The sequence below is a fragment of the Phalangium opilio genome, unplaced genomic scaffold (assembly GCF_054372755.1).
Source record: "Phalangium opilio isolate 3A_F unplaced genomic scaffold, DU_Popi_V2 ptg000013l_1, whole genome shotgun sequence".
NCBI classification, from domain to species: Eukaryota; Metazoa; Arthropoda; class Arachnida; order Opiliones; family Phalangiidae; genus Phalangium; species Phalangium opilio.
In genome coordinates this window covers 4524161-4545863 of record NW_028324148.1, presented here as the reverse complement: position 1 = coordinate 4545863, position 21703 = coordinate 4524161, and the positions used below count along the sequence as shown (strand labels likewise).

At 37.7% G+C, this 21703-nt stretch overlaps 2 protein-coding genes and 1 long non-coding RNA gene across 3 annotated transcripts; all 3 read right to left on the bottom strand.

Moving 5' to 3' along the window:
- Window positions 1-2790: 2790 nt before the first annotated feature.
- Window positions 2791-3486, bottom strand: LOC149707881 (uncharacterized). The gene is made up of 2 exons (XR_016379957.1): window positions 3235-3486; window positions 2791-3171 (listed from the first exon to the last, which is right to left on the bottom strand). It is a non-coding gene; the product is annotated as an uncharacterized LOC149707881 (long non-coding RNA).
- A 56-nt stretch (window positions 3487-3542) lies between these two features.
- Window positions 3543-12137, bottom strand: LOC149707880 (uncharacterized). Its single transcript, XM_089863823.1, has 9 exons — window positions 10504-12137; window positions 10253-10446; window positions 9816-10201; window positions 8454-9726; window positions 4913-5554; window positions 4325-4852; window positions 4012-4112; window positions 3820-3895; window positions 3543-3622 (listed from the first exon to the last, which is right to left on the bottom strand). The coding sequence occupies exons 1-9, from the start codon at window positions 12135-12137 to the stop codon at window positions 3543-3545; spliced, it is 4914 nt and encodes a 1637-aa protein (XP_089719949.1).
- Window positions 12138-12523: 386 nt separating this feature from the next.
- Window positions 12524-13054, bottom strand: LOC149707879 (uncharacterized). The gene is made up of 2 exons (XM_089864137.1): window positions 12653-13054; window positions 12524-12588 (listed from the first exon to the last, which is right to left on the bottom strand). Exons 1-2 carry the CDS (start codon window positions 13052-13054, stop codon window positions 12553-12555), a joined length of 438 nt encoding a protein of 145 aa, XP_089720263.1. The 3' UTR covers window positions 12524-12552.
- Window positions 13055-21703: the final 8649 nt, after the last annotated feature.

Sequence of the window (21703 nt, the reverse complement as noted above, 5' to 3'; positions counted from 1 at the left end):
TGCACGGGAAGGTGCATTAACGTTTCATTATTAGAAAAATAATAATTTTAGTCGTCAGTATCATTTGGGCCTGTAAAATGGCAACTGTTCATACTCTTTATGAAAAGAGATTTTATGAAAGCTTCTCAGTTAATGTTTGGTAGGCCAGTTTTTTTGGCTTCGAGTCGAGTCTCGAGTCCTAAATAAAGCTCTTATAGAATCTCGAGTCGAGTCTTTTAACTGGTATCGAGTCCTCGAGTCCTAAATTCAGCTTCAAAACTACGTCTCAAGCCCAGTGTCGAGTCCTGATAAATTATATCAAGTCCCAGTCGAGTCCTAATAAATTATTTCATGTCAAAATCAAGGCTAAATATTTTCATATCTTTTATTTTTTACTCTTCATTTGTTCAAATATCACAGCTTGGATATTAAAAGTAACAAACGTCAATAAACATGTTCTAGATGACGTCAAATGTTTGTCCAATCACCTGTCTTCTCTAAAATCTAAATCGGTAAAACCCCATTAGATACCGCGCTCTACTTGAAATTCCCCGAGTCACCGAGTTCAGGCGAAATACATGGATAAAGGATGAGCGTGAGGAAATTTGTTTTCACGCTAGAGGGTAGGCAACTCCCTATCTCCGAAGGTAGCTTATTCGATATATACTTTGTTGCAGCTTCGGCTGTCAGCACGGGAAAGCTAGGCCACTATGTAATGTAGATTTGTGCGTGCTGTGAAGAGACGAAAGAAAATAAAAATCTTTATCCATGGTAAATATTTTTGGACTTGATATGGTGTTAAACCTCGGTTCGAGTCCTCCTCGAGTCCAGTAGCAGTGGCGCCGCCAGGATTTTTTTACAGATAGGCTAAGGGAGATTTGGGGGCCCCTTATCAAATTTCAAGAGAAAAATTTAGTAGCCCAGCGTCGATAATATAAAATTAACAATTTTTTCTAACATATTTTTTATCAAAGTTTAGTATATTAAAGTTCAGCATTATCAGACAATAGACATCTTATTATATAAATTATAGTTTGTGAAAATAATAAAAACACGGAGTCGGAGAGAGGGGGATTTTCAGTTAAGCCCCCTATGAGGTCACTGTGCACTGTCGATGTGGTGAGGAAAAGGGAAATCGGTTTACCAAAAGGAGTCTGACCTCGAAGTTTTATGGGACGCGAGAGAAGTTTAGGAAAAGAGCTCGAAACAAACAAGATGACCCAATGGCTGGGCTCATAATTTTAGCCACATTGTAACGAATAGAAAATTTCAGTGAATAGCCCCTCGATAATGATTACTAGTAATCCTAACTTAAATTCATTTTCTTCTGTTATAATTATAATAGTGCGGCACAAATAGGAAACTTGCGCACCCTTTAACAGTGCAAAAATTATTAATCGTAACGCATAAGTAAACCCTTAATTGAAGTACAGAAAATCAGACTGATTGGTCCCTCGATGCGCTATCTTTCACTGTACTAAAATGATTGCCCGTAATCTGTACATCAATAATTTACCTTCTTTTTTAATTGCAATAGTGCGACACAAACAGAAAACTTGAGTGAATAGCCCCACGATAATGCATACCTAAAAATTAATTGAAGTACAGAAAATCCTAGTGATTAGCCTCTCGTTTCCCTGACCTAAACAATAATTACCAGGGCCGTAATCCTTACGTTCATAAATTTACTTATGTTAAAATTGTAATACACTATATTAAATATATAAAGATACTATATACTTCCTTTTGCTTTTAAAATTATATTCGCTTTCTGGAGAAATACACGTAAATTCTGGAGTCGTGATAAACATCGCCTTAAGATCATTCAAAGAAATATACCATCAGTATATACTTGCTTCTGCATTTAAAGTTAACCTCGATATCCTGGAATGTTTAAATAGAGGAGCGGAATTGAATGCGAGAAATCCTTATTGTCGACGGCTGACAGAAATTTTAATGGGAGAGTTTAACACTTTCCATTATATTAAGGCAATCCAAAAATCGTTTCTTTCGCTTTAGATATATCGAGAAAACGTAAAACACAATTCACAATCATTAACCTCACTTGTACAATTAAGTGAGATGCTTAAACTTACTATTACAATCCCCATCCAAGTAAAAAAAAAAAACGAAAAATATCACCTCACCACAATCCTCTTTCATTCACTGTCCCTTCAATAACGAACCAAAAATTTTACACTACTACTACTACGAGAATGACAACTGGGCAGGTCAAACTAAAAGCCTCATCGTAGATGTACATCATACGATCAGGGAGGAGAGACTTGAGAGGGAGTGTTGATCTAATGCTAAAAAAACTCCGTTCCACAATTTTAGCTAACACGCAGGCGCGAGTAACGTCGTTTACTACCGCCAGCAGAGAGAATTTAAAAATTCTCTCTGCCGCCAGCTTCCGCTTCCATCGACTGCTGCCGCACTCACTCTGTTCAACCAACAATCAACGTCTGTTGGGAGGAAACCGAGGCTTAATAAAAACCCAGTTAGAAATATGTAAAAGATGGATATCAGCTTGTGGAAGACCGATTTCCACTAGCTTCTATTCACTTTCAATAAATTTCAAGCTTTGTTTTTGGTTTGGCAAACGGTTTTAAAACGATATTTACCATGTCGGGTCTTGTTAAATACTTAGGGTTACTTGAACAATTAAACAAGATGGCCCCGGCCAGATTATGCTTTCGCTGCGCCCTCTAGCGGCTAAAACTGATACGACCCCGGAAATTTTATTTTGCGTTATTCTTTTCTTTTTTATTAAATATCCTTTCGATTATGAATGAAATTAATTTAGTGTGATTTTGTTTTCACATAAACATGATAACTTTATTTTTAAAACAAATGTTTTAAGGAAACTAATTAAGTACAGTTATTTGTTTTTATATTCGCATTATATTTTATTGCCGTTTGAAAAACTTAATGATAATTTTGAACAAACACTTTCCAAGATTATTTGATTGATTTTCATTTTAATGAAATAAGTAACAAATTTCTGTCCTATGAACTGGAACAATTAACTTTAAGTTTTCTATTGCAAACCTAACAAAAGTAGGCTGCTAATATACATAACTGGGAACTAAAAATATTCAATGAATGTACGTTTAAACCAATATACAGCCATCGCATAGAGTTAGCCCCCAGTCATGTTGTATTGAAACTTGATGCTGTAGAAAATATAACCTAATGTGTAAAAATCATATATCAGCAGGTTTCATTATCAAAATTTTTATATTATTTTCTTACTAATTGAAATTAATTAAAAATTAGTAGTTGTACAGTTTTGAAATGCTTCCATCGTTGGGGGGCCTTGATTCTCTAATTTATAAAAAAAAATGTATTTGCAGTGTTTGCTCTATTACAAGTATAATGTATTGTTGATCAGGTAATTTTACTTGCTTATGTTGTTTAATCTGGATTAATGTTGATGTTCCAGAATACGCGTGGGCCTCTTTTTTCTATTATCTGAAACTTAAAAAGGGTGTCTTTCTCAAGGATCCCAAGCCTTATATGGGTTTCTTATTCTAGGTTCCCAAGCCAAATAGGGGTTTCTTTTACTGGGTTCCCAAGCCCACTGTTGATCTTGACAGTTGTACGTAGTGCAATCTGGATATTGTATATCGAGTAGTTTGATCTGGATACCGTAGATCTCGTAGTTTCGTTCGGGTACCGTAGATCTCGTGGTTTCGTCCGGGTACCGTAGATCTCGTGGTTTCGTCCGGGTACCGTTTCTAGTATCTGAAACTTAAAAAGGGTGTCTTTCTCAAGGATCCCAAGCCTTATATGGGTTTCTTATTCTAGGTTCCCAAGCCAAATAGGGGTTTCTTTTACTGGGTTCCCAAGCCCACTGTTGATCTTGACAGTTGTACGTAGTGCAATCTGGATATTGTATATCGAGTAGTTTGATCTGGATACCGTAGATCTCGTAGTTTCGTTCGGGTACCGTAGATCTCGTGGTTTCGTCCGGGTACCGTTTCTAGTATCTGAAACTTAAAAAGGGTGTCTTTCTCAAGGATCCCAAGCCTTATATGGGTTTCTTATTCTAGGTTCCCAAGCCAAATAGGGGTTTCTTTTACTGGGTTCCCAAGCCCACTGTTGATCTTGACAGTTGTACGTAGTGCAATCTGGATATTGTATATCGAGTAGTTTGATCTGGATACCGTAGATCTCGTAGTTTCGTCCGGGTACCGTAGATCTCGTGGTTTCGTCCGGGTACCGTAGATCTCGTGGTTTCGTCCGGGTACAATTGCAAAAATTGTTTTGAAAAGTCAGATGATGCCATAGATTCAAGGTTATTTAAAATGTAAACATATTCCTTTATGATAAGAATAGTAACATTCTCGATAAGTAGCGCTGAAAATGTTGGAAAATGCTTCATCGCCAAATGCTAAATCCAGTTGAGTACCACCATCAGTTGATTGCGTCAAGCTAAGACCTTGTAAAAGTTGAAACCCATTATCAGAGAAGAAATCAATTAGCTTCTTGGTTTCAAGAGATGATGTCTCAAGAAGGTTAATGTTGAAGTCACCAACAATGACGCTGGGAATATCATCATCATAATATTCCGCCACACATTTCCCAATACCATATATTATGTCGCGAATGTTGCAAGATGGGGAAGAGTAAACTGCTAGTACAGAAAGGCGTAAATCACCTAACGTTCCATCCATCCACAAGCATTCAATATCAGAGGTTATTGTTGGTTCGGCCGTGTATACACGAATCCTGGTGTTAGTTACATTTTCTTTGATATAAGCTGATACTCCATATGGTTTTCGTCGCGACTCACGAGGGAGGCGAATACCATTTAGCTCCGAAAATCCAGGAAGTTTAAAATCATCCGATTCTTTGGCCCAGGTTTCAACTTAGAATACCATATCTGATTCCATTATTTTCAGGTCTGAGGTCACATCTTTTAAATGACAATTTAAAGACTGTACATTGTGTACATAAATAGACATTTTTTGATCCAAAAAAGGTAGAATCAACGGGCAATCTTTTCGTAGCCGCTCCATCTCTAAGGCAACAGCGTCTTTATTTTTAATCACTGGTTTAGGCGCTGTGAACTTTCCCACGATGAACAATCCATTTGATGTCTTGGCTCTACTACAAGCGACGTATAATTGCGATCTTTTCATGGGTCGCTTTTGATTAAGATGAACAACTACTTGAGAGTAGGTGTCTCCTTGACTCTTGTGTACAGTAATAGCTTCGGCAATTACTAGAGGATATTGCTTTCTTGTTACGTAGATGTTCTTCTGTCCTGAACGTCTAGTGAAACTTCTGACAATCTTTTCAATAGGCGTCCATGATTCATTAATATTCTCGGCTGCCATTAATCCTTGCGCCTGCGCTCTAGTCTCTTTTCCAGTCTTTTCATCATTAAATTCAATCCAAACTCGAACAGGAACTTGCTCACCTTTTTGATTTTGGCCATACTGTATTTTTCTCAGCCTACCAGTTGCACCATTTACCAAACCATCGGCAGTGTTCAAATTGTTGGTGATCATGTACCTGATACCAACCATTAGAGTTAATTCTCTTGGTAAACCGCTGGTTTCTTGCACTGTAAAAAAAAGGGGTTCTTCGAGGGTTTTCAATAGAACTCTTACGTTCTAGTTGGAACGCTACAGGTTCCCAGACGTGGATGAAGGTTCACAATAGAACAGGAAGGTTCTTAGCAGATCGTATCTAATTAAAAGGGTTCTTGTAATAACGTGTGGGGTTTTAATAGATCCTTGAACGTTCTTGAAAGAACATTTGGGTTCTTGCGAGAGCCTTCACGGTTCGTGAGAGAACATTCAGGTTCTCGATAGATCCTTGAGGGTTCGTGAAAGAACATTTCGGTTCTTGATAGATCCTTGAGGGTTCATGAAAAAAATACGGGTTCTTGAAAGATCCTTAAAGGTTCGTGAAAGAACACTGCTCGAAAAAAAGGTGTTTCATGGGTGTTTTTTAGAGTGTTTTGTAACTGGGATGGTACTTTCTCCGTAAGAACGTTCTAGTTGACTCTTTTTAGGTATTTTTTAAAGGAAATGGCGATTCACTGGTACTTAGAAACACCTTTAGGTTTTATTAACTCTTCCAGGTGTGCTTTAATCTGCAGGGTGTTTTTGTTTCAGTTGGAAGGTGTTCTATCAATGGGTGCTTAGAAAAACGGCACGGTGTTAATTGACCCTTGTTGAAATGTTTTTAAACGGAAATATAAGCCGCGTTTACACGAGCTTGCACAACCGTTGCCAACGCATTGGAAACGATTACACAACCGTTTTTAACCGAATCAATTCCGAATCGCATTGTTGTTTAACATAAAACTGTTTGAATGGTGGGGATAAACACCTTTGGGCTTTACTTAACACTTTTTTCCTCATATGGTGTGTTTTTAAGTTTAAGGTTTTTCGATATGAACTTAGATCGTGAAGGGTGAAGAGAGAAATCATCTATTAATTCAACCTGCATAGTGAAACATTCTAAAAATATCCCAAAGATTTTAATAATCAAAATTAATTTGTAATTCTTCGGACTACCTTATACTAAATATTTGAAGGAACTCATATTTATTTTGATTTTTAAGTCATTGGGAAATAATTCTCGGAGAGTTCAATATGCTGGAATGTCTTCAAATTAGAGAAATTCATAAAATTACTTGAATTTTCCCTTAACACAGGTTTTTACCTCTCCGAGTGACGATGACGTCACGAAGAGGTATAACACTGGACGTGTCTGTGTGTGTGTGTGTTGTCTATCACCGCGTTCGCAGTTGGCAAATCAGAGCAACCGTGTTCGCAATTTCCGGACCGCGTTCGCAGTTAACAGAAATTAGGAAAATTCTACTTCATTACGGTATCTCCACACTTGTCTTTCGTATGGTATATACCACATACACGCAAATCTGTACTTATTGGCTTCTGACAACACCATTGGTCTTCTGTGTATACCACATACACGCCAATCTGGAACATTGGCTTCTACTACATTATCGTCGTTGGGGTTAAGATGTACGCGCGATCGGCTACGGTTACGAGAAACGTTTAGTCTCCCAATGGCAGGGCTTCCACCAAATGCTTACGCAATTGCTCTCATTTTTATCATTTGTGAATGAATCGCTTTATATACCCTAAATTTCCAAAAATTGTGAAAACGCTATACGCTAGAAGTCAAACGTCAACAATAGCTATGTTTAAATTCATTTTAAGAATAATGTTTTTTGAAACGGCTTAACTAGAATTAAGGTAAAATACTGACGATTAAAAAAATTAATATCAGTTATATTTATTTAATTATTTAAGATAATCTTCTTTTCTTTGGAACGGCACAAGTGAAAGTTTATATAGAACGAGTAATGAAGATTGCATATGAATAGAAACACAAGGTTAATATAAAGCGAGTAGGATGAATTGATCTCTTACAAAATCAAAACATTTTCTTATTGCTGAATATTAAATGAAAATATGTTAAATATGTTTCGGCATTACGATTCCTTTAGTAGTTTTGTAGCTATAAAGCTCTGTTTCATTTCAATATTTCAAGATATTATTTTATATTAATATTTCAAATTTGGTGTTTACTCTTTAATTCAGCTTTACTACATTTATATATAGTGTAAACTTATACTTCATGAAGTGTTTTTAAAGAGTCACCAAGAGGGAGAAATTGAATATCATTGTCATGATTGCAACCTAACACTGTTAAAATAAGAACCTCTATGAGGTGGTCATATGCTATAGGGAGAGGGCGTTTGTCAGGGAGGGAAAGAACATCCGACGTCATTTTATACCTCTACTTACGGGAGCGTTTGTAGGCGCGATGCTGAAATTCCCCCGTTAGGGGGATGGAATCGAGGTAAGAGATATAAGGCTATGACGTGGCAAGAATGTGTTTGCCCTCTCCCTATAATATATTTCCAACGGATTTGAAACAAACGAGGGTTCTGAGTCAAAATAAATCATGTTCAGATTTGAACTAAACCGGAGTCAGAGTCGAGCTACACGGGTTCTGGGTTGACTGCAACCCGGTTCTTAGGCTAACTCGACAGGGTTTAGAGTCAAACTCGACAGGGTTCAGAGGCAAACTCGATAGGGTTCAGAGTCGAACTACACAGCGTTCGGATTATAACTAAACAGGGTTCTGGGTCGAACTAAACCGGGTTCTGGGTTTAACGCAATTCAATTCTTAGCCGTACGAAGCAGGGTTCAGAGTCGAACTCAACACGGTTCTCAGTCAAACTACACATGGTTCCGATTACAACTGAACAAGGTTCTGATGCACACGCCACATGGTTCAGGGAGGAACCTAATACGGTTCCAAAAGAAACTAACTTGGTTCAAAGAAAAACCCCAGCTCGGATCGTAGATGAACTCCTTAGGGCTTTATAGAGAACTCATATCAAAGAGTTCTTTGTAGATCAAAAAAGGGTTTAAAATAGGGGACAAGCGTTAAGAACCCTTTTCTCGGCAAAGTAGAACCTTTTTTTCTTAGAGTGTGGGTTTTTAAGGTTTTGACGGCTTCTAGAATTCTTGCTTTTCTTTCGTTGCTGGCATCACCAGTGGCCGAGTCAAATGAGACTGAGAATATCTTTTCAGCATTCCGTGAACATAACTTTAATTCATTGAACGCATTGACTTCGTCATTTGTTGCAAACAAATGAAGGGATTCCAAAGGTTGAGGTCTTGAAATAGATATTTCCAGACTTCGAAACAAATCAACGTCAGCGGGTGTCATCTCTCCCATGGACATTCGATTTAAAGCCATTGCAAATATTTTGTCATCTTTCTGCCTCATAATTTCGCTAAGCTCATAGAGCTTAAATTCTTCCCAGAGTGGACTTCCAATAAGCGCCGCATAGGGGTTATTCTTCTCCTTTAAGGGCATGAATGTGTAGTTATCCCCAACAGGGGGTAATTGGTTGTAGTCTCCCACGAGAATAACAGAAATACCACCAAAATGCTTTGAAGATCCGAAGATTTGTTGGGCTCTTAGATTAATATAATTGAATATTTTGGCTCCACACATAGATATTTCATCTATTATCAGAAGTTTCAAGCCTAAAAGAGAACATCTTTTTCTGTTCAAAGTGTCGTTGTCCATTGGGTTCATCTTGCCAGAAAATTGGTTAGTTGGCAAATTAAAGGCAGAGTGAAGAGTGACACCATCAATATTAAAAGCCGCTTTCCCGGTGAAAGCCGTTCTTAGAACAGATAATTGTGATGGATCGGCACCAGGCTTGTTTTTTTCATGCCTAGAAACGGCTTCAAAAATGGCTTGAATCAAAAGACTTTTTCCAACACCAGCACCGCCTGTTATCAGAATCCTCAAAGGTTGTCCTTGAGATGTTTTGAAATGATTAAGTACGTAATAGAAAATCTCTCGCTGCTTCGAGTTAAGTTTTCGAAGCATGCTGTAATATTCTTCATTGTTGACCAGAGTAATTGTTGGAGTGAAGTTGGCAGCGCTTGTCTGTTGAATATCAGAAGTTATGTCACAAACGGCTTCTTGAAGAGAGTTGACGAAATATTGCGGATCATCCAATGAGAAACTTCTATCACGCTCGTTTTGATGTTCAATCATAGGTTGTATATTTTGAACGTTATTTGTGTGTTGGTTTTCTCTTATTTCTTGAATCATTTGGTCCAGATCCAAATCATCGACTTGATTTATAAATTCCCTTCTAACTCGAGATATTTCCAGCTTACGGGTTTCATAGATTTCTTCTACGTTAGCTTCCAGCAATTCAGTTTCCTCACAACGCCAGGTAAAAACAACATTAATTCCACTCGACAGTAGTTTTTGAGATCTTTCACCATACTGTACTTTTTGAATCTGATTACTTTGGCCTGTATCCTTTTCCTGACGTATCCTGAAGAATCTTTCAGTTCAAGAGACGTTTCAACTGAAATCGTGTCATTTCCTTCATCTTCATCTTCGTTCAAATTTTGGGTTCTCCTATTGCGTTTGGTTCGGGAAAACTCATACCACGAGGCGAAAGCGGCTAGACTGAGATTTTCCAAGTCATCAGGTCTCGCAATGTAGTGCTCGATGATGCCATCAGAAAAAACGTCAGTACTATCATCAGGCAATAATTCCAATTCCGATGGTCTTTTCAGAATGTGCACCCTTTCTTCCGGGGGTGATGTATTGATGTAAATATGAGCACGACTGCTTCGACAAATTGGTATGGAAAGTAAGATGTAGCAGCATTCTTGAGCGCTAATTTCTTTACAGTGGATAAATTTATTAGCAATAACCTTTAATCTCTCTTTTATACCACTGCCTTTATTTTTTGCGTCTTTGATAGCTTCTCTAAGGAGCATTGACATACCCTTTTGGGTTTTACCAATGTACGAAACGATATACATGAGACAGGCGTACGGGTCTAAGACGTATTGGAGATCCATATTAGCGTTCCATAACTCCAAAATCTTCTTGTTGTATGGATTTATTCTAATTTCTTTAGGCGATCTTTTAAGAAGTACAGTGCACCTTCTAATTGGATAAGTTACAGCTGCAATATATTACTCTTCCGTCATGTTCAGAGTCCCCAAAAATTCTTCAAATGTTTCCGGTGCAGTTTCAACTTTCAAATTCTCGATAGCTTTTCGCACCAATTTGCTTAAGCCTTCAACCTCTTCAACACTTTCGTTTCCATCACGTTTTGAAGGGTCGTAAATAACGGTTCTTCCCATTGGCGGAAAAGGTATTCCAAAACGACACGATGACTGTCCACTATCATTCTTCTTACGACAGGTTTTGGAATGCTTGTGGGTTTGCAGCTTGACCAAGTTGTTCCATTTTTCACTTCCATCCCCTTTCGAGCAAGTAATGTTGGAATCAATGAATATGATAACCTCTTCCAGATTGGAGTTATCGGTTCTCAATTGTGGAGCGTTTTTATTCCAGAGGAGTATATGAGCGTGTGGTGATCCCCTCATTTGGAACTCTATTCTAATATAGTAATCATCAATGGTACCAATCGGTGACTCCTTGCTTCGTAGAAACTTGAAAAATTCTCTCAAACGATAATCAAAATATCGGCTGCAGGTGACAGGGTCCTCGTTGATAAGCTTAGCTCTATCCATAAATCCCAAGGTTTTCACATATTCTTTCGCAGTTTCTCGAGGGTGCCCAGCAATGACGCACAAGGACTCCAAAAGCTCTTCCCATTTCGTCTCAGCCGCACTCAGAGTGAAGAACCATGTAGGATTACCAAGTTGGCGAACCATAGCCAGAAGATCTTTTTCACGCTGTTGTAAATAGCCAGGGGAAGATCTGACGCTTTCCAAAACTTTGTAACCATCATCGTGTTTCACCAGAGAATCCAAACTTCCAGGTGCTGTTAAGGCTCCCGCTGTGTATGATTGGCCAGCTTTGGACTTGGTTTTTCTCATGCAAATATTAGTAGCGCTCCGTAGTTTTGACGATACTAATTTAACGTAGGAATAAAATATTTTCGGAATACTAGACGCACAACGCCTATCGCTGCATCTGAATTCCCATTTTATTTGCTGTGTGTACGTTGCCTTAGGTGGAAGCCTCAAAGCTTGGCCAGCATAAATACCCTCATCATAAAGAATAGATTGTGGTGTCTGCCCTTCTCCAGGAGCATAAGCTATACTTTCAATCTGAGGTGTAATTAGATCTTCAGACGAAAGCAATAGGGTATCTTTATTGCCATTATTTAATTGCGTTTCTTCACAAATTTCTTCCCATTCCTCGTCACTGTCAGGTACGTGTTGAGGTTCTGCAACGGCACTCTCTCGTGCATCTGTACCAACAGAGGGCGTGTGCTCTACTTGAGTTGGCATATCTTCTTCATTTAAAAGGAAATCAATGCTATTTGATTGACTGAATTCCAAAGCCAGGTCATCTGGAACTGTAACTTCATGTTTTAAATATAGTGGAGTTGTTATTAGGAACTTTAAGGCATCCATAATTTTTCTGGGACGAACTGTTTCAAACATATAGTGGTGTTGATATTCCTTCTTCCTCATGAGTTTAATTTGAACAACTTGAGTGTCAGTGGGACTCCTTGGTAAAATAGAAACCGAAGAGTCGATTGAAACTGGTACGTTTACGACATTACCGCGAATGCCTCTTTGCTGGTCAACTCCGAGTTTTCTTATCTGCATAAACGGTAATCGAGGTGAAACCATTCTACACTCCAGTTCTGTAAGATTTTTCAATTCCGGAGGTAAATCGGGAAAACAATAGCCATTTTCTTTAGCTAGTGGTGGTACTTTCTTTCGAGAAACATAGTTGTAGCAAGAAGCACACAACAAAATAAGTGACGGAAGCACTCTATGATTTATTCCTTCAATTGACAAGTATTTAACCGACTCTGTTTTTTTAACAGAAGTACGGGAAAATAGTCCAGAACAGCATTCGCATTTATGATCTGGACCATCTGATATATTTTGGAGATAGATGTTTTCATAATATTGTGGATGTTGTTTATTACTGCTTCTTCTTGCACTATCTCTTATTAGCTCCAAATGAGCATAATTTTCATCAAGTCGTCGAACTTGTCTTGTAACATTGTCTCGCTGTAGTTCATTTCTAGCATAGTCTTCATTTTCTCTTCTTCTTTTCTTTGAAAAATTGTCCCTTATCAATTTGGATTGAGCAGAATTTTTAGTTGACAGGCCTTCACTAGTTTTAGGAGCCTCACTAGCTGAATGAGCTTCAAAAGTTGGATTCTCACTCGTTGAAGCACCGTCAAAAATTGGTGGGTCCTCCCATGATGAAGAACCGTCAAAATATGATGGGTTCTGACCTGGTAAAGGCCCCTCAAAAGATGTAGGTCCTCAATCGTTGAAGAATCCTCAAAATTGGATTGGTTCTGAGCTGCTAAAGGCCCCTGAGAAGATGAAGGGTCCTCAATCGTTGAAGAATCCTCAAAATTCGATGGGTTCTGAGCTGCTAAAGGCCCCTGAGAAGATGTAGGGTCATCCATTGTTGAAGGGCCTTGAAACATTGAACTGCTTTGACATGCTAAAGCGGAAAAGCCTTCAAAGGACTGCTCGCTACTTCTTCTTTTTTTTCTCAGCGTATCATTCTCGTTGACGTGCATTTTCTCTTGCTCGGTAATCTGGATTTTGACGTAATCTTCTCATTTTTTCTTTCGATGACTCTTTTACATAAGAAGCCATCTCTAAACTATGAAGTTTCTTGGTTAAAATATTCTTTGGATATTAAAATTTTGAAAAATATGCACAAATTTATGTGAAATCTTACTACTAGGCCTAATATTACTATTGAATGAGAGTAAATTAGCCTAAAATTATGTTACAAGATTTTTTGCTAAAATTTACCTTGAACTAAAACTAAACATTAACTAAAAGCAACATGCACTCGTTTAACTTATGATACAATTACAATGATACACAAATCTAGCAAAGGCTTAAGCTTTCAAGTTATACGACCCCTCATTTAACGAACAAAAAATTGGTATTTTTAAAAAAAGTATCAAATATTAAATATAAAAAGAGTGGTTTTCCTTAAAACACAAAAAATAATACTTAGCTGGAAGACAATATTTAAATCATGAATTAATCAGGGTAATCAGAAAATCTCGCTTGTGGCACAACAACAGTCGTTTGGAAAACGGAACGGTTTTTTTATTTGTTATTTTTAAAAAAGTACATCGCACTGCTCGCAGTGCAAAGCTAAAGTTCCCTCCTCCCTGGTCAGATCTAGGCTATATTTAGCGCCATCATCATGTCGGCCTAATTTAAAATACATATGACAATGTTATTTTAAACTTTTTTGCTCATACATAAAATTTACAATTAAAAAACTAAATTTAATATAGAGTTAACAATTAATAATTATTGCTTCGAAATTGTTGCTAAAATAGTAGTGTATGTACGTAGATGACGCTACAATAGGGCAACGCCGGTACTGCCCGGTGGTATACGCGCGCTACCATGGAAACGGCCCACCCCCAACTTAACGAGAGGCGAGAGTAACGCGCCCGCAAGAGATGCTAGGCTTAAGCAACATAACTCGAGCTTGGCTTGCGGCAGTCGTCGACCGTTCTAAACTCTAGTAACGAGAGTCACGTGGTTCCCCTCCTCTCTCTCTCTCTTTCTCTCTGGCAAAAAAATAGCTAGCCCGTCGAGGGAAGAGTGAGATACTGTTGGTGAAAATCGCAGACAGGTACTAAGCCTCAATAGCTCAGTCTGTAAGGCGTTGTACTCTGGTGCCTGTGTGGATACAGACGTGGCGAGTTCAAATCCCGGCCGTGCCAAAGAATTAATTCTTCAATTGTAAAATATTTACGGGACTTCGTATAGATGTCGCTGAAGTTCGTATTTCTAGCGGGAAGTTTGAAATGAAAGTAACTTTATTAATGATGGATTCTCCCAGGTCACATGAAAAATTGGGGGCAGAAAGGGGGGGAGAAGGCGCCCAGCCGTAAGGGGTAATTGCAATGCTTCCGCAGTCTATAGACAGCGAAAGCAAAAACAACACTTCTTATAGTTAGCCATGGCAGAAATTCAAACACGACCTTCCCTTCTAGTTCAAAGCCGGTTTTTAAATTTGACGCATGCGCGCGGACACCGCGATGAGTCCCCGAGTCAGCGCCAGAGAGAGACGAGTTTAGCCACAAAGCGAACGAACACGCCTATTCACTCTAACACTCCCTCTCAAGTCTCTCCTCCCTGATACGATATAGCTAAAAATCAAAAAGTGAGATAATTTTTCTGGCTAGTCAAAAACTTTTAACACCCATTTCCCATTTTGTAGAATGATTTAAAAATCAGATGCAAAAAGGTTCATCATCCTTGTGGAACTTTGTCTATAGTAAATTGCCTTGTAGGTCTAGATCAAAATATTGTATTAACTTTATTTTAATATTATGGGAACCTAATTTTGGGGCCCCTCTGAAATTTACGGGTAGGCTGTAGCCTACCCAGCCTACCCCCTAGCGGCGCCACTGTTAAATTTGGAATTTCAATTTTAATGAAACCTAGTTTTTAAAATACCCATTGAGAGTCTGTAACTAAACGTTAACGACCTCTAGTCTCTGCCAAGTGATTTAAATTTCAGACCTTCTCTGTGGGAAAGGGGGAATTCAATTAGCTAGATCTAGCTTTGTCTATGAAGGGTTGTCCAAACTAAGCCTGTGGATTATTTACAGGTGGGTCCCTTTACAATGCATAGAGGGGTGGTGGCTAGCCCCTATGCCACAGCTAACCTACAGCGCCCTATACTAACAATTACCGTTAACCTCTGCAAGTTTTGATGGAAAGGAGAAACCGGATTAGACCGCGGAGGAAAACTCCTTTTAACCAGCGGGGAGAGAACTTGCAAACTCTACGCAAGTACGCAGAAGGATTTGTTCCCAGATTTTCACCCGGTGCCACAGTCCGGGATCGAACCAGGGATCCTCTTGCTGCGAGGCGAAAGCTCTAACCGCTACGCCACCCCACCTCTTCAAACTGACATCACATTTAAATCAAGTTATCATTCTAAAAACTTAGTTACTCAACTATAAATAAAAGGGTATTGAAGGTTAAAATAACGTTACTATGAATAAATCAAATAAAAAATCTACAACAAAAGCTCCTCAAAAAATGAACATTAAGATAATTAGGGAGAATACATAGTTTACAGACTAGTAGGATTCATACTATTTACACAAGGAGGCCTGACTCACTGGGTGAGTTTAAAGCTGGGCCTCCTCGCGTAAATGGTATGAATCCTCCTAGTCTGTAAACTATGCTAGCTATATAGCCAGTCATCTGTCTATTTTTAGCATTATAATTTAAATTAATTGATCGTGATGATTTAAATTTAAATAATTATATATTGCTAATGTATTTATTATTTAAGTAATTTTATTTAATTTAAATAGTAAATTTAATGATGGTAATACTAATTAAGGGTTCCACGAGAGGGTAGAATTTTTTTAAAAATTCAGTAATGTTTTCACCAGGGATAAAGGAGGAGCGTGAGGATATTTGTTTTCACGCTTAGAGGATAGGCAACTCCCTATCTCCGACGGCAGCTTTGTGCGTGCAGACAACAGACATAGGAAATACTGATTTACATTATTTAAAACCTCGACATTTTAAATCCTGAAGATGAGTATTTTTTTGTCTGTTGTCTCGAAATATTTCTTTCGTATGTTGTCAGCAACCAAAGCTGTAACACATTAAATATCGAATAAGCTGCCGTCGAAGATAGGGAGTTGCCTATCCGCTAAGCGTGAAAAAAAAATTTCCTCACGCGCTTCCTTTATCCAGGTTTTTAGTTTTGCGCGTTTTAGAGGTTCTGCAAAATATAGGTCCGACCCTGGCTGGCTGAGCGTCCCTTCAACCCCATTTCTAGGGTTGTAAGTCGGAAAATTTTCCGCGGAAAATTTTCCGGAAAATGACCGAGCTATATTTTTCCGGAAAATTTTCCGTATTTTTCCGCTACCGGTTTTTCAATTAAAAAGTTAAAACTTTAAAATTTTTCAATTGCCTTTCTTTTCAAAACATTCACTATTTTGTTTTAGGTGAATTCGGAGGGGTAAAAAATTGTCCAAGGGCACAGAGTTTAGTGACCCCTATTCTCTATAGGAAAAGCTCACTCATTTGCTATCGCTTGCATGCATAGGGTTACTGTTTGCTCTTATGACGGTATAAGGCGTTAGAGAGTCGAGACCTAACCGTTAAGAGACCCAAGTGAAACTAAAATTATCAGGCATAAAGGATAGTGATCGTCTGCGTCATTGTATGGGAAACGAGGTGTTATGTTGTAGAGCTCGGCATTTTCGATCAATTATCCACTTTATTTTATCTTTATCCATACCCGAAAATTATCCTCAGAACTTACATGTTAAATCGTATTGTAATCCACAAATTTGTTTATAAAAAATCGGTTATCCACCAATTTGTGGATTATTGATCGAAAACGCCGAGCTCTATAATGTTGTTAATGTTATTAAGTTTGTTAACCCTGTTTAAAGTCACAAATTATGGGAAAATCAACCACTAATATTTGGTGGTACTTTAATAGATCTACTAAAGATAACAAAATAACTGGAGAATGTTTTAAATCTTTAAAAGTTAGATAAATTGACTCAAAGCTCACATAACTGCTAGTTTTATATTTTTCCGATTAGCGGAAAATTTTCCGCGAAGAGGGAAATTTTCCGGAAAAATTTCCGGAAAATTTTCCGCGTTTTATTTTTCCGGAAAATTTACAACCCTACCCATTTCTAATTCTAAAATTGTTTTTAACCAAAAAATATAAATGCTTTTATGCATATAAAATAGTTGTTAAATTAACTTTTTTGGCACAAATATTAGTGCCAAATATTATGAGATTTTTGTATGGTTTAGGCCGGGTCACCTTACAATAAATTTAGCTAGCCTAGGCAAAACGTTTTATGGCAGGGGCCATCTTGTTTTCTCTATTCGGAATACGTCAATCGCGTCTGTATGACCTATCCCCACGGAATCCAATGGGAAAGCGCAGAGCAATGTCGGACATGAAAGGGGTGGGGCTTATTTGTCCACTAACACCAGCGTAAGAGTAGAAGCGTAAAATGTAGTGACTTAGGCATTATTATAGTAAATTAATTCTTGCCACAACCCACCAATACACCTAAAAATAAATTCATTCAAAATTTACAACGGCCTTACGAGTTTCTAAACCGGGCTTTCACGAATGAGGGGTGATCTTATTGGTTCGCTTAGAAGCGCAGAGGCAGAATTTTAGTGTCAGAATGTTTTCAGCCAATGGAAAAATGTCACCTTTGAGTTTGTATTTCTGTTCACTAGATGGCGGTTGCTTCATTTTGTGTCAGAATGTTTTCAGCCAATGAAAAAATGTCACCTTTGAGTTTGTATTTCTGTTCACTAGATGGCGCTTGCTTCATTTTTAATCTGCCCCTTAGCGGGCGTATATATATGTCCAGCTTGTTTATTTTATTTTTAGGTCTATAGGGGTATCTGGGCTCGATTAGAGATTTAATTTTAATTAAAATTTTTCAGGTCGCAGCCGGGAATCGAACCCGGATCGCTCACGCAGTAGACAGACATTTTACCACTGAGCCATAGAGACTTGATAGAAACCTCGAGTTTTTATTATTTATTTTTATCTCTAAAATGTCGGGGTGATGTGGGGTGGGGTACCTCTTAATCTGTGGGGTCGGAAACTTTTGAATTTTTATCTGTGGGGTCGGATACTTATGAATTTAAATGTTTGGGGTTTTTATATTTATTTCCTTTTTATTTATGTGCTAATTAAATAGATAACGATTTTCCCCGTTTCCTACCGCGCTCCTCATGTGTTTCGTTCTCGTTCGGTAGCTATCGCCATATATGTTATGTTTGACTGAAACGTTTTGGCGGTTAATTCAAATGTGGGTTTAGATAGAGCTAAAATAGTGTTAAATGAGCGTTATGCGTTTGATCCTTTTAGCCTTGCTATAGGTAATTCGAGGGGATAATCACTAAAATGGGTAATCACTATAACTAAACTTTCTCTTTCAAAAGTTTCTGGGCATAAGTCCTTGTTAGAAATTTATAAGATGCGATAAGTATGCATCGGCATAAGCCTATGTTGTAAACTCATCCAGGGGATTATCACTAAAACTATCTGTTCTTCGATTCGCCGGAATATTAGAATTACAGCATAAGTAAATTTATACGGTTATAATTTTATCACTGTTTAGAGTAGGGCATCGAGGGGCTATTAACTCTGATTTTATGCACGGTAAATCATTTAAGCATTGTAAAAGATACCGCTATTCACTCATTGGGGTAAGTTATAGAGGGGTTATGCCGCCAGGATATTTTTACAGATAGGCAAAGGAGGATTTGGGGACCCCTTTTAAAATTTCAAGAAAATAATTTTGTTGCACAGCGTCGATAATATTAAATTAACAACCATTTTTATCATATTTTTTACAGAGAAGTCTAATATATTAAAGTTCAGTATTATCAGACAATAGACATATTATCATATAAACTACAGTTTGCGAAAATAATATAAACACGGAGTTGGAGAGAGGGGGATTTTCAGTTAAGCCCCCTATGCGGTTACTGTGCACTGTCGATGTGGTGAGGAAAAGGGAAATCGGTTTTCCAAAAGGAGTCTAACCTCGAAGTTTTATGGGACCAGAAGGAACGGGAGAGAAGAAGGTTAGGTAAAGAGCGCGAAACAAACAAGATGACCCAAGGGCTGGGCTCATAATTTTAGACACATCGTAACGAATAGAAAATTTCTGTGACTAGCCCCTCGATGTGCTACCTTTAAGTGTGATATAATGATTACTAGTAATCCTAACTTCAATTCATTTTCTTCTGATATAATTATAATAGTACGACACTAATAGGAAACTTGCGCACCTTTTAACAGTGCAAAAATGATTAATCGTAACGCATAAGTAAACCCTTAATTGAAGTACAGAAAATTAGACTGATTGTTCCCTCGATCCGCTGTGCTAAAATGATTTCCCGTAATCTGTACATCAATAATTTACCTCCTTTTATAATTGTAATAGTGCGACACAAACAGAAAACTTGAGTGAGTTGCCCCAATACCTAAACGTTAATTGAAGCACAGAAATTCCAAATGATTAGCCCCTCGTTTCCCTGACCTAAAAAATAATTACCTGGGCCGTAATCCTTACGTTCATAAATTTACTTATGTTAAAATTGTAATACACTGTATTAAATATGTAAAGATAGTAGATACTTCCTTTTGCTTTTAAAATTATTTTCACTTTCTGGAGAAATATACGTAAATTCTGGGATCGAGATAAACACCGCCTTAAGACCATGGAAAAAATATACCATCAGTATATACTTGCTATTGCATTTAAAGTTAACCTCGATTTCGTTGAATGTTTAAATAGAGGAGCGGGATTGATTGCGTAAAATCCTTATTGTCGACGGGTGAGAGAAATTTAAAAGGGAGAGCTTAACACCTTCCATTATATTAAGGCAATCCAATAATCGTTTCTTTCGCTTTAGATATATCGAGAAAACGTAATCACAATCAGTAACCTCACTTGTACAATTAGGTGAAATGCTTAAACTTACTATTACAATCTCCATCCATGTAAAAAAAGAGCGAAAAAATCACCTTACCACATTCCTCATTCATTCACTGTTCCTTCAATGACGAACCAAAGCTTTTACGCTACTACTACTACGAGAATGACAACAGGGCAGGTCAAACTAAGAGCCTGAACGTAGATGTAGTACATCAAACGATGTGGCTAAAAATCAAAAAGCGAGATAACTTTTCAGGCTAGTCAAAAACTTAAAACACGAGTGTGTTAACCCATTACCCATTTTGTAGAATATTGTAAAAATCAGATGCCAAAAGGTTCATCATTCTTGTGAAACTTTGTCTAAAGTAAATTGCCTTGTAGACCTAGATCAGAATATTGTAATAATGGTATTTTTATATTATGGAAACCTAATTTCGGGGGCCCTCTGAAATTTACGGGTAGGCTGTAACCTACCCAGCCTACCCCCTGGCGGCGCCACTGTCTTCGCTTTACAACCATTATTAAGTTAATTATAAGTTAAAATTCTCTCAGATGAAAGTAATTTTGACTTTTGAGATATTCGAATAGTTTGAATATGTTTAGTTCTTGGTGATCGCTTTCGTAGTGAATACGTGTTTCGTTTTCCCTTGACGTGTGATTCGCAGGATTCTTTCAACGTAGCCTAGAGAGAATCTATCCACTCTTACTAAGCATAGGGCAGACAATTAGGCACGTGACATGACCCATTCTCCAGAAAATAGTAACGCTAATACTTCCAGTTTAATCAAGTTGCTCGATGGTTTTAAGAACCGTAGATAATAAAGAAAAAATTGGCCACATCTATTTTGAAATAATCAGCGATTGCGTATTATCAAGATTTTATTTATATAATCAGGAATACCGACAGATATTTTACACGATAGTTGTACTTATTCCTGAAATAACAATCGTAGAATTATTATCTATAGCCCCTATCGTGAAATTTAACGCTATAAAATTGGTGGAATAAAAGCGCTGAAAGCCAAAAGCCTGGAATGTTGTTTTTGACGAAGAACACTTGCGTTATCCAAGGTCTGCAGTACAGAGGATTGTATGTACTTTCTCTACGTCAGTCACTGTTTATTCCATAAAGTTGAAAACATCATTACATGCTTCGAAAACGGAGAATTTAGAAAAACACTAATTTGTTAATAATTAATCTTGATGGTGGATTAATTTTTAATTAAGACCATGAGTAGCTAGTTTGGGGACCTGCTCAGGCCCGAATTACTCTTTATCCAAAAGTAGGCGCGTGACAATTAAAGACGTCGGACTCTTTAACAAAGATACGAGCCCACCCATAAGATTATAGTGCCATGAAATGAACAACGTCACTAAAAGGCTCATGGTCAGGAGCCCAATTGTTTAATCCTGTACTGATTATCTTTCCAAGAAAGGGGAGCCGCTATCTTGGCTTTTGCTATTCTATACAGCCTTGATATTTTTTAATTCCCCGTTATGTGATACGTTTACTCAATTTTAAATAAAGGCTCAGATTCATTTCGGATTAGACTATCTCGGGAAGGATAAATTTTTATAAATAAATTTTACTCTTTTTGGTTGTTATCAACGATGCCGTATCGTCATGAGATTATTATAAAGACTTTCCTACTAATACTAAGGGCAATTTTTCATCTAGAAAATGTACAGTTCATAAAAACGTACGACGGGTTTCAACGCCTA